Raw genomic sequence first — 13,634 nt, 5'->3', positions numbered from 1 at the left:
ATGTAGGAGCCAATATGAGCATCCAGGTTCCGCTATTGGTTATTGACCGGAAACGGTTCTCGGTCATGTCTACATAGTTCTTGAACCCGTAGGGTCCGCACGCTTAAGGTTTCGATGACAGTTATATTATGAGTTTATGAGTTTTGATGTACCGAAGGAGTTCGGAGTCCCGGATGAGATCGGGATATGACGAGGAGTCTCGAAATGGTCGAGACGTAAAGATCGATATATCGGACGACTATATTCGGAGTTCGGAAAGGTTCCGAGTGATTCGGGTATTTTTCGGAGTTCCGGAGAGTTACGGGAATTCGCCGGGGAGTATATGGGCCTTATTGGGCCATACGGGAATAGAGGAGAGTGGCCAAAAGGAAGGAGGCCTGCGCCCCCCCTCTTGCCCGAATTGGACAAGGGGCGCAACCCCCTTTTCCTTCTTCCTCTCCCCCTCTTTCCCCTTCTCCTACTCCAACAAGGAAGGAGGGAGTCCTACTCCCGGTGGGAGTAGGACTCCCCTTGGCGCGCCCCCTCCTAGGGCCGGCCTCCTCCTCCCTTGCTCCTTTATATACGGGGGCAGGGGGCACCCCAAAGGCACAACAACAATTGATCCCTTGGATCTCTTAGCCGTGTGCGGTGCCCCCCTCCACCATAGTCCACCTCGATAATATCGTAGTGGTGCTTAGGCGAAGCCCTGCAATGGTAGAACATCAAGATCGTCACCACGCCGTCGTGCTGACGGAACTCTCTCTCGACACTCGGCTGGATCGGAGTTCGAGGGACGTCATCGAGCTGAACGTGTGCTAGAACTCGGAGGTGCCGTAGTTTCGGTGCTTGATCGGTCGGACCGTGAAGACGTACGACTACATCAACCGCGTTGTGCTAACGCTTCCGCTTTCGGTCTACGAGGGTACGTGGACACACTCTCCCCTCTCGTTGCTATGCATCACCATGATCTTGCGTGTGCGTAGGATTTTTTTTGAAATTACTACGTTCCCCAACATAAACTACCGTCACATAGAAGAGAGCTGCGGTCATCACGATGAGCATCATCGCGATGAAACTGGTCTTCACCCGGTTCCTCCAACGCTCCCTCCTCTCTCCCGCTAGATAGCGGGCGTATCTAGATTCCGCCCCCGCCCTAGTGATGTACCCTTTGTAACTGTTACCGCTGAAACGGTGAACCTATCTCCGACACTCCTCCCAGTCGTCGTAGACTCCGGGAACCTTACCCTTGTACACGACATACGACGGCATATCTATGCACAAGCCAGACAACAGACAATACATAAGCAATATATAAGTATGCAACAAAAGGATCGGAAGAGAAAAGCAAGACATTAATAGCACGATTCATGGTCCTACTAATAAATAACATCTATTACATCTACGTTGAACGACTGTCCAAACCAAAGAGACATACAAGTTCATTAAAGTTTAATTACAACATGAGCTAATCGATGTTTCAGAACTACAATTAGCATCACTACTTTCGACTCGACTCATGGGACCGGAGCGTGGATGAAGTCGCCGTCTTTCGTGATGGTCATGAAGTCACGGGCGTTGTCAGCCTGCATTTGAAGTGTTGTGTCTATCTCACTGTTGGACGGTTGCTCTCTGAGGTAGAACTGCCCGAGGTACGAAGGACATCTTGATGGATGATTTCTGCAAACTCTAACTGGATGCGAAAGAATTCTTGTCGGAGGTCCGCGTCCTGGATTGCCGCCAAGCTTGCGGCCCAATCTTTGACATTATTTGGTAGCAGAAGGTGATTATGGTCCCGTACGATCGCCCTCATGTGATGGAGGGCGTAGTAGGCATTCTTCTGACCGCCAGGCGGCTGCTTGACGCAGGGGAATGTCATATTGTGGGTGAACACGTGCCTGCCGTACCTACGAACTGGCCTCTTAAAGGTGCCTCCAGATGTGGCGTAGCCGGGGAGAGCATCATCAAGAACTTTCTTGATATTTGTGTAGTCTATCTTGGAGTCACTGTCCGGGTCGAAATAGGTGGCCGCGGAATATTTCGGGCTTAAGAGGATGAGTGTGCAATGTGTGTCACTGCACAGAACACGAAATGTTAGAAAAAAAAAAGAACGATCGAAATCTAAGAAATCATATGTTACGGGGCGGTGAGGGGATGACTTACTCGGGAAAGTAAGGCACGAGGAAGTTGTCCTTATCTAGGTTTGCCAGAATGACGCCTTCGAGGTGTGAACTTGCGACTTGCCGGTCCCCAATGGCGCCGGAGCGGGAATTGTAGCGAAAAGATGACATATTTTGGAAAGTCAAACTTTTTCTTCAAATTTTTGATTTTTCAAAAATCAAGATATTTATCCAAATTTTGGATTTTATGGAAAAGGGGAACATTTTTTTGGAAAACATGATCATGTTTTGAGTTTTGAATTTCCCAAACTATTTTGAAACACGTTTTTTCTTAATTTGCAAACAAATTTTAAAACTTAGAACATTTTTCAAAATTCAAACCAATATTCAAGAACACGACATTTTTTGAAATATCAAATAATTTCTGAAAAGGGAAACATTTTGAGATAGAAAAAAAGAAGCTGAAGAAAAATCAAAAAAAGCAGAAAAATAAAATAAAAACAATAGAAATCAGACGGGAACTTCCAGAAGGATCCCAAAACCGGGGAACCAGTGTACAGTTCAATGGCCCTGCCTGTTTCCGTTGCTCGCTCGGCATTCGGAATGCGAGAAATAGGAAATGCCGCAACGCCCTTCCCCTCCCAAATTTTCTTTTTGAGTTGGGCATCCCAATATTTTTGGCATAAACACCCCCAAGTTTTATTAGGAATAACTTGAGTCCAAAAAGGAATACAATTACTCCCTTCGATCCATATTAATTCTGATTGATTCAGTACAACTTTATATTAAATGAGCAACAATTAACATGGATCGATGAAAGTAATGTTCCATATTAATTCTCGGTGATTTAATACAACTTTGGACTAAATCGGCGACAATTATTATGGATCGGGGGAGTAATTTATTAATAGCAAAACATAATATTTTTTGCAATACATACCTTTTTCATTGGTTTGTTCAAATTAATTGGAAGATTGATATACTCATGAGGTATTTTTGTATCAATCATGGCTATATATATGCACCATCCGCATATGATTTGTTATAAAAAACAAGACATATACGACAATCGTGCCGAAAAAAACCATGATGAGGCATTGGCAAGCTCCCTCCTGTCTCCTCGTCCTCCTCTTCGCCCTCGTTTCCTCCGAGGCTTCCACTCTAGACGATACATGCAGGTCCATCGGCGCAAGCAAGAAGGACATCGGCTACGACTACTGCATCAAGTTCTTCCAGGCCGACAACGCCAGTGCGACCGCGGACAGGCGCGGCCTTGTCGTCATCGCCACTAAGATCACCCGAGAAGAGGCCGCGAACATCCGGAAGCGGATCGATGCCCTCAAGGCCTCGGGGACGGACAAGAAGGTCAGCGGGCGCCTCTCCGACTGCCGCATGCACTACACGAACGCGCTGAAATGGCTCGAAGCCGCGGCGGAGGGCGTCAAGTCGGGTAATTTGCAGAAGGCGAAGATGAACCTCACAGGCGTGATATTGGGCACCGACACCTGCGAGGAAAGGTTCCGCGAGCTGGGTGTCGTGTCGCCGCTGGCCGCCGAGGACGCCGAGTTCTCCAAGGGCTGCTCTATCGCTCTCGCCATAACGACCATGTTGTAGCTAGCTAGCCGCCGAGGATGTGTGAACCTGGTAACAGCTCTGGCTTCGAGTCCATGATCATTTGGATCGACCAATAAACTCTTGGAACCTGCAATTCCAGATCAGTGAACTTTGCAAGTATGTTTGGAGGAAAATCCTGTTTTCTTATAGAATTGAATTATTATCGAGCTTATAGAATTAATTTTGTGATTTCCTTTTTTTTCTAAAGCTTATAGAATGGAAATACTCCATCTGTCCATGTTTACATGCAGCCACACTTGTCTTATAGGGGTCCTAACTGGGTTTAGTGCCATGCCTCTTGCCGGTGCCTTCAAAGAGGGAAGGTCATGGACGCGCGCTACCCTGATCAGATAGACAGACATAAGCCTTGCGAGCCCGAGTTTGGTTATGTGCACATGTCCCCGTTTGAGATCGTTTATTGTTTTGCCACGATGATGGCCATTGAGTGTGCGCACAGTTTGCGTACGATTGTGGTGATGGAGGAAATAATGGATTTGGCCCATTAATGTTCGTCTTATTTAGGAGATCTGATGCCATAAGAGTATCTACAACCAGACCCTCGGATCCGCCATAAACGCTCGAGCGGGCTGCCCGTCACTGATCGGACGAAAAAAGTAGTATCCAACCGGGTTCCACAGCCGGCCCAAACGTCTGGACTGCCCGTGCACTGTTTTGACCAAAATGATCGACACACATGTTTTTACATGTATTTGATGTTTTAAAAATAGGGTTTATGGTTGCAAATAGCAAAATTCTGGTCACTTTGTGTTTGTGTTTGTGTTTGCATGTGAGGCATGTCCGATCACTTTCTGCGGGCATGTCCGCAGACGTATAGGGATCCGGATTAGGCAAATCTGGCCTTAGATGCTCTAAGGGAGAGAAATGCACAGTAACTAATTTTATTCGCAAAAGATGCATGAAAAATAATTAAGTACATATCTCTATCTCTATCTTCTACTCCCTCCGTTCCTAAATATTTGTCTTTTTAGAATTTCAAATAGACTACCATATACGGATGTATATAGATATATTTTAGAATGTAGATTCACTCATTTTACTCCGTATGTAGTCACTTATTGAAATCTCTAGAAAGACAAATATTTAGGAACGGAGGGAGTATAAATCTATCTCTGGCTCTTCTATCTGTATCTGTATCTTCTCTATCTTCTATCTCTCTATCTCTAGTTCCTCTATCTCTTAGTGACACAGCAGGAAGGGTTTGCATTAAACTGAAGGTCACTCTCTGATCTTGTTGTGTTGGGGTGTAGTCGTCCAGATCTTGCCGGATGAGAATGTACATGCCGGATGAGAATATTACTGGTTTGCCCTCTCACTACAATGTGTGATGCTCGATACAGTTTCGGGCTTCGAGCCCGGGTTACATTGGTCATTTCCTTCTCCGATCGGTCCGCTGGTTTGATTGCTTCCGATCGATCGCTATCTGACGAGCGGCCAAGTCCATCAGCCAGGAGGCGGCCGCACGGCACCTAGCGGCGCAACGCCAAGCAGTCAGGATCGACTTGCACGGCAGCGGCGCCAACGCTCAGGCAATGAGGCAAGTCAAGCTGCTGAGTGCGATCGGGATTGGGGCATGACCGTGACACGCCATCTCGTCACGAATTTACCATCAGGTTTTTCCTCAAAAAATTCACTATCAGGTATACACCCTAACAGAACACCAAACCCATTTAATTTAGTCCATTTTCTCTATCAAATACGTATTTGGATGATTATGAAAGTGCATCTACTAATTTTGTTCTCGTACGTCATCTTTCATGTACATCAGTACATGTGCATTATAGTTCAACTTTTGCATACTTCCAACCCACGTCATCTGCAGACCGGCCGGGTTAGACGGTAATCCTGATCATCGAAATCAGAAGCTGCAAAAGAGATAAAGATAATAGGTTTTAACTCAATTTCAGAAGGAAAAAAAAAGCTAGGTAGTGGTTTATATTATAAAACAACCATAATTTCCGTCTAATAATCAGATATTGCACTTGATGTTAATGTTGCAGTTAAGATTTTGAAGACATTACCCGTTCAAGCAACAGGTACAGTACTCAGTCCATCCCTGTTATAATTACAGTACAGTTACATTGTTATTACTCTTAGCACTTAAATTTGAGCTTTGTCGTCCAGAGATTTGCTTCGTCCTCCTCCATCTAATCAGTTATTCAGTTACCTACACGACTAGCCCAGCCGGCGTAGCAGCAGCGCCGGAGTCGCAGTCACCGAGCTCCACGATGAGGTCCACGCCCCCGGCGTCTACAGTTAATCATACCCGAATTTCCCATCCAGCAGACGCCACCTGAATTTCATTTCCTAGAGGATCCTCCCTACGTCTCTCTCTCTATATATATATATCGTGATGTCGTCTCCCTCCACGTTCAAAAGACAAAACGTCTGACACAACCACCACTAAAACCAGCGCAAAGATGATGAGGCCTTGGCAAGCTCTCTCCCAGCTCGCCGTCCTCCTCCTCTTCCTCCTCGTCTCGTCCAGCGCCGTCTCCACTCTGGACGACACCTGCAAGTCGGTCAGCGCGAGTAACAAGGACGTCGGCTACGACTACTGCGTCAAGTTCTTCCAGGCGTGCAAGGGCAGCGCCACCGCGGACAAGCGCGGCCTGGCCGTCATCGCCACGAAGATCATCCGAGCGGCGGCCGTGAGCACCGGCAGGCGCATCGCGACCATCAAGGCATCGAAAGGGGACGACAAGAGGATCCAGGGGCCGCTCGCCGACTGCGACGAGCTGTACTCGAGCGCCGTGGACCAGCTCGACGCGGCGGCGAGGGGCATCTCGTCGGGGAAGTTGCAGGACGCCCTGACGAACCTCAGCGCCGCTGCGGACGCGCCACAGACCTGCGAGGAAGGGTTTCGCGAGCTGGGCGTGAGTTCGCCGCTGGCCGACGAGGACTCCAAGTTCAGTAAGGAGTGCTCCATCGCTCTCGCTGTAACGAACACGTTGTAAGCGACAAAGTCTATAATCATTTGGATCAAATATAATCCTGTATGGATCGTGGTGAACTGACATAGCTGTCATTAAGAAAACGGCACACAATTTGCGGACGATATCATGGCCATCAAAGCGAATGCATGCATGAACAACCATCGTGCATCAATGTTTGTCAATGTCCAGGAGATCTGACGGCATGGGATGAGATGCCCATGCGCGGCACGCTAACGAATTTTGTACGCAAGAGGTGCTTGCCAGATAAGTGCAAGATTATATTATTGTTGCCATTTGTTGATTAGCAAGGCAATAAAATACGCCCACACGTATTAGTTGCCACATACATCAAAATAGCGGAGGTCGGTATCCTTTTGTTTAGTCATATCATTTTCAAGTGTTTTATGTACAGCGAAACGTCATGATGGATGCAGAACAAATCTGATAGTGATACCGGTAGCACATGATGGATGCATGGGTCATGCTGTGTCCGGCGGCGGCGCCGAAGCCTGCAGGTGGCGCCAGCCTCACCGCGGGTAAGGTCCAGCCACGAAGGTCATGTCCAGTCAGGCAGTCAGCGTCGTCGTGAGCGGATTGAGGCGTCAAACCAGCATGCGCGCGCGAACGTTTCGAGTCGAAGGTGCAAACTTCACAAAAATTGGCTATAATTTTAAGCTTACGATAATCCTAAATTATACTGTGTGGGCCTCATGATTTTTAACCAAATGTTACCGTGTACTCGCTTTGTAAAGAAATATAAGACGTTTTAAATCACTACTACTTTTTAGTGATCTAAAATGTCTTATATTTATTTATGGAGGTCATATATTTCTCTACAGAGCAAGTTTGTAAGTTTAAATCTATCCGTAATTGTAGCATGAGCAAGGCTATTTATATGTACAGGTTCTACAAAAACTTCTACGCACTAGTTCATTGGTTGGCTAAAAACATGGGAGCAGTTAAATGAGAGTAGTACGCACGGATTTTGTAAAACCATTACATAAGAATTGAATTTTCCTTGTGGTATTGCCCAATTCCTTGACCTGGCTGGTTATAATGGGGAGTATCACATACCAGTATCATGCATATGATACTAGTGTATGATACTACATCCGTAATGCAAAATATCATATGTTGGTATCATAGAATACTATATTTATTACCATGCATAACACAAAGTAGCACATCATTTAATATGATACGGTATCATGAAATGATAATCAATGTCAGAGTAATGGGCCACGGGTAGGCTAACCCGAGCCCCAGAACCTTTCAAAACATCGGGGCAGACTGCGCCCCTCAAGACTCCGCGATAAGGAGCCGCCTCCTGGGAGTCGGCGGCAAGGCTGCCGACTGTCCCTCACTGCCGAGTCCCAGGGACGGCTTCGAGATATGTTGACTCCTGTTGGCGGCTTCCAGAGAAGCCGGCTATGGGGAGTCGGCCCGTGACTCCGACTATCCCTGGCGGCCGAGTCCCAGGAACGACTTTAAGATAAACCGACTACGGGAGTCGGCCCGCGACTCCGACCGCCCCTGCCTTCGCCACGATGGGAGGGGCGGGGTACAGTCACCGCGTGGCCGTCCCTGCCCCGCTTACGAAGGACTGGCATGGCTACAGTGCACCGTATCGCTGGAGATCTCCATCGTGGCGCGGCACTGTTGCCATGCCCGCCCTGACCTCAGCCCCCGTGGGCGGCGCACTGTGCCCACGACGGCTTACCTGTACGGCCTAGAGACGGCGGGACCCGCCCCGTCAGCGGGAGGAACAGAAGACGGCGAGAGCACCACAAAGACGGACCCGTGGGAGTCGGCCCCCTGGAGTCGGCCGGCCCCTCCCACGGGCCCCGCACGCCATTAACCTGACAAGACGGGGAATGGCGACAGTGATCATCCGCCAGGCGGCGGCACTGTTGCCACGACCCCATGACCAAGCCCGCGTCATTGGAAGCACGACTACAGTACCAGGCCTGTCGGCGGGGCCCACCTGTCGGCGGGCCCCAGCAGTCGGCAGAGAAGACGGCGACCTGAGAGACAGATGGCTGGGACCCGCGCCCAGCCGGATTACCACTGTATCCCTGGGTGGCAGGCCTATATAAGCCCCCCGGGGCACCCATGCATGGGGGATCGCTCCTATTAGACTAGACCAGATCATATAGGAAGGAGGGAGCTAGACTCACCTTCTCCTACCTCCAGAAAACAGCTCAAGGAGCAACCTTGTACTCACTTTGCCATAGTGATCATGCGGAGACCCCGCAGAGCAGCAGTAGGGGTGTTATCTCCACGGAGAGCCCTGAAGCTGGGTAAGATTCGCCGGCGTGCATGCCTTCGCCTCATCCCGTTTCCAGGCACCGGCGATCTTCTACTCGCCCCCACCATGATAAGCCATCCTTTGGCATGTGTCGCATCCAACCCCCGACATTAGGCGCCCACCATGGGGCATGGTGCACCGCCGTCCGGAGACCTGCTCTGGACGGGAACGCTCTTCCTCCCCAGCAAGCGTAGCCAGCTCGGTACGCCCGATGGTGCTTGCCCCGACGCGCTGCAAAGCGTCGACGACGCCTGCGCGGCGAGCGGCCTCGCCGATCTTCTCGGCGAGGCTCACATCTCCGACGAGCCCGCATCCGATGCGGGCACAGGCTGCCCCGAGCGCCGCCTCGTCAGCCTCCTCGACCAACTCCACGTCTCCGGTGAGCCTACTGCGGACTTGGAGTCGGTCGACTCCACCGACCCAATGCTTGTCGATTCCGACACCGCGTCGCTCGACGCCTTCCCCTCCGACGTGATCGTCTTCGACGATCCTCTCCCACGAGCCGACAGTGGCGGCAGCACCGTCACCGAAGTGCTCGTCATCAGCCACGGCGCCGCCTCCGACGAGAACGCCCGCGACGCCCTGCAGGCCACTTTGCACGATCTGTCCGCCCCCATCCCGGCGGACGCTGACGCCGAAGCACTGGAGGCACGCCGCCTTGCCCTCCGAGATCGCCACCATGAGACGCCTCACGGAGGCCCACCAGCGCGAAGTCGACCGCGCCGCCTTCGGCACGCCGCCTCCAGAAGGGCCAAGCCGAGTCGGCGTCGTCAAGAAACGCGGTGCGGCCATCGCCAGCATGCTGGGAGCAGACCGCCCGGTCTATGCCACGCCCCTCGAGAACCTACGTGCCGCCCAGTCTATCGTTGATGAGCTAAACGGACTGGGGGCCGACGAGCTCCCCTACATGACCAGACGCATCCAGCAGCTGATCGATGCGGCCGCAACCCGGCATGAAGCCGACGTCCGAGCTGGAATCCCCCCTCGTCGAGAGCACGGCGCGACATCGCGTACGCCGACAGCGGGTGGCGCCTGTGCGAGAGAAGAGAAGGAGCCGGCTGCTAGCCGCAGTCGGACTCGTATTACCATCGAGCACGACGCAGAAGGCCGCCCCCGAGGAGTGGAGCGACGAGGCAACCTGCCGCCTCCTCCGCCTCGCGGGGAAAGATATCCTACTCAGCCGCCTGTCGAGCATCCGACTCTCAGCGGCCGACTTGGTCGCCGCGAAGGAGTCGGCGAGAATGACGCCCGCCATCGGATCGACTGCCTGGCGCGATCCCTGGCCCTGGAAGAAGAAGATGATGTCGGCCCGCCGTGTTTTGGCCACCGCATCCGCGATGAGCCCTTTCCAGAAGGGTTCATGCTCCCAAGAGACACTCCCCAAGTACAACGGCTCCGTGAAGCCGAAAGACTGGTTGATCGACTACTCCACCGCCGTTCGCATAGCGAATGGCAATCGACGTGTTGCCGTGAAATATGTCCCCCTGATGCTCCAAGGCACGACGCGCACCTGGCTCAACAGCCTCAAGCCTTGCAGCATCAACAGCTGGCTAGACTTCACCGAAGCCTTCATACGCAACTTCACCAGCACATACAAGCGGGCTCCCAAGCCCCGACAGCTCTCCTTGTGCATACAAGGGCCCAACGAATCGACCCGCGACTACCTCACGCGTTGGGCCGAGCTCCGCAACTCCTGCGAAGGAGTGCACGAGGTCCAGGCCATAGAGTACTTCACCGCCGGATGCCGCGAAGGCACTCTCCTCAAGCACCGACTCCTCTGCGACGAGCCGGTAACCCTTGACGAGCTACTGGTCATCGCGGACAAGTATGCCACGGCCGACTCCTCAATGAAGACCGAGCTCCGGGTAGACGCCTCCGGAAAAGTACTGACGCCGGCTCCCAAGACGCCAGCTGGAGAATCAAGCCAGCGCCCATATTAGAACGATCACAAGCGCAAGGGCCCTCAGCCGACTTCCAGTAGTTGGTAGGTGGCCACGATCGAAGAAGAGCAGCCTGAGGGACAGCCGGCTCCGAAGAAGCAGAAGGGCGGCAGGCCGGCTTGGCAGCCGGCTTTCTCCTACGAGCAGACTCTAGATGGTCCCTGCAAGTTCCACAGTGGCACCAAGCCGTCAAACCACACCACCCGGAAATGCCACTGGCTCACCCGAATCGCCAAGGGAGACGGCCTCCTACCTCCCCCGCCTGCTGGTCCGCCGCCTCCACCGCCGCCCCAGCAGCCGGCTGTCAGGCTAGTCGGCGCAATACAAGACGAGTACCCAGAAGAGCACGGAGCCTATGTGGTGTTCACCAGTGTGGCTGACGATCGGCGCAGCCGGCGGTAGCAGCAGCAAGAGGTGAACGCAGTAGCATCAAGTACTCCAGAGTTTATGCACTGGTCCGAGAAGCCTATCAGTTGGAGCAGAGCTGATCACCCAGAGGTGATGCCGAGTCCGGGCTCCTACGCCCTGGTCTTAGGTGCCACTTTTGCCACAGATAGGCGGGTCGCTCGCTTCTCACGAGTGCTGATAGACGGAGGCAGTAGCATCAACATTCTGTACAAGGATACCATGCAGAAGTTAGGAATCAAGCAAAGACAGCTTCAGAGCAGCCGGACTGTGTTCCACGGCATTGTTCCTGGCCTTTCCTGCTCACCAATCGGCAAGATCCTGATAGACGTCCTATTTGGGGACAAAGATCATTTCTGCCGAGAGCCAGTTTGGTTTGAAGTGGTAGACCTCGAAAGCCCATACCATGCGCTGCTTGGCCGACTTGCTTTGGCCAAGTTCATGGCGGTCCCCCACTACGCCTACCTCAAGATGAAGATGCCGAGTTCCAAGGGAATTCTGACCATAGCCGGTGACTACAGAAAGTCGTCCGCTTGCGCGGCTGAAAGCAGTCGGCTAGCCGAGTCCCTGGTAATCGCGGCCGAGAGGCGGCTTCTTGACCGGGTTGTGGCAATGGCCGGCAAGCAGCCCGAGATGTCGCCTGACCCCAAGGAGTTTGAAGCTAAAGGTTCGTTCAAGCCGGCCAAAGAGACAAAGAAGATACCCTTGGACCCGGAGCACCCAGAGAGGTACGCTGTCATAGGTGCAAACCTTGACAGCAAATAGGAAGGCGAGCTCGTCGATTTCCTCCGTGAGAATCAAGACATCTTTGCATGGTCCCCTAAAGACATGCTAGGTGTACCGACGGAATTCGCCGAGCACAAGTTACATGTCCGATCTGATGTGAAGCCCGTCAGGCAACCCTTGCACCGCCTGTCAGAAGAGAAGAGAAGAGTTGTTGGAGAAGAGATAGCCCGGCTCCTAGCAGCCGGCTTCATTATTGAAGTGTTTTTCCCGGAATGGTTAGCAAACTCGGTCCTGGTACTGAAGAAGAACAAGCAGTGGCGGATGTGTATTGACTACACAAGCCTCAACAAAGCTTGCCCCAAGGACCCATTCGCTCTGCCGAGAATTGATCAGGTGATAGAATCCACAGCCGGATGCGAGCTGTTGAGCTTCTTAGATGCATATTCAGGATATCACCAGATCAAGATGAACCCGGCTGATAGACTGAAAACCGCCTTCATCACGCCGTTTGGAGCCTTCTGCTACCTGACCATGATGTTCGGCTTGAGGAATGCCGGCGCCACCTTTCAGTGTTGCATGCAGAAGTGCCTCCTCAAGCAACTCGGCAGAAACGCCCACGTCTACGTAGACGATGTGGTGGTGAAGATGGAAAAGCATGGAACACTGCTGGAAGACCTCAAGGAAACCTTTGAGAACCTGCGCCAATTCCAAATCAAGCTCAACCCTGAGAAGTGCGTCTTCGGAGTACCAGTCGGCCAACTCCTTGGCTTCCTGGTCTCTGAACGCGGCATAGAGTGCAACCCTGTCAAAATCAAGGCCATCGAGAGGATGAAGGTACCCAGCCGACTGCTAGAGGTGCAAAAGTTCACCGGCTGCTTGGCGTCCGTCAGCCGATTCATCAGTCGGCTGGGCAAGAAGGCTCTCCCCTTATACCAGCTCATGAAGAAGACAACCTTTTTCGAGTGGAACCCCAAGGCAGACGAAGCTTTTCTCCAATTAAAGAAAATGTTGACTACTCCCCCTGTGCTTGCGGCACTGACTCCCAAAGAGCCCATGCTCTTGTACATTGCCGCCACCAGCCGGGTAGTCAGCACAGTCATTGTAGTCGAGCGCAAGGAGGAAGGCAAGGCGCTACCTGTCCAGAGACCGGTATATTACCTGAGTGAAGTACTGTCGGCCTCCAAGCAGAACTACCCCCACTACCAGAAGATGTGCTACAGCGTGCACTTTGCCGCCAAGAAGCTGAAGCCTTACTTTCAGGAGCATCCAATCACTGTGGTTTGCACAACCCCACTAGCTGAGATCATCGGAAGCCGAGATGCTTCTGGCCGAGTGGCCAAATGGGCCATTGAGCTGGCTCCCTACACCATCTACTACCAGCCCCACACCGCCATCAAGTCGCAAGTACTGGCCGACTTCCTCGTCGACTGGGCCGAGACCCAGTACCTGCCGCCAGCGCCCGACTCCACCCATTGGCGGATGCATTTCGACAGCTCCAAGATGCGCACCGGCTTGGGAGCCGGCGTTGTCCTCACATCCCCCAAAGGCGACAAGCTCAGATATGCGATGCAAATCCACTTCGCCGCCTCCA

General features: G+C 52.2%; 2 protein-coding genes across 2 annotated transcripts; both read left to right on the top strand.

Annotated features, from left to right (window-relative positions):
• Nucleotides 1-3,159: 3,159 nt before the first annotated feature.
• On the top strand, nucleotides 3,160-3,833 carry LOC123042039 (pectinesterase inhibitor 12-like). The gene has a single exon (XM_044464570.1). The coding sequence runs from the start codon at nucleotides 3,183-3,185 to the stop codon at nucleotides 3,708-3,710; it is 528 nt and encodes a 175-aa protein (XP_044320505.1). The 5' UTR covers nucleotides 3,160-3,182; the 3' UTR covers nucleotides 3,711-3,833.
• A 2,252-nt stretch (nucleotides 3,834-6,085) lies between these two features.
• LOC123042038 (putative invertase inhibitor) lies at nucleotides 6,086-6,720 on the top strand. The gene has a single exon (XM_044464568.1). The coding sequence runs from the start codon at nucleotides 6,149-6,151 to the stop codon at nucleotides 6,683-6,685; it is 537 nt and encodes a 178-aa protein (XP_044320503.1). The 5' UTR covers nucleotides 6,086-6,148; the 3' UTR covers nucleotides 6,686-6,720.
• Nucleotides 6,721-13,634: the final 6,914 nt, after the last annotated feature.

This window comes from Triticum aestivum, chromosome 2B (assembly GCF_018294505.1).
Source record: "Triticum aestivum cultivar Chinese Spring chromosome 2B, IWGSC CS RefSeq v2.1, whole genome shotgun sequence".
Lineage (NCBI taxonomy): Eukaryota > Viridiplantae > Streptophyta > Magnoliopsida > Poales > Poaceae > Triticum > Triticum aestivum.
Note: the sequence above shows the minus strand (reverse complement) of the source record. Positions and strands in the feature narration are given on the sequence as shown.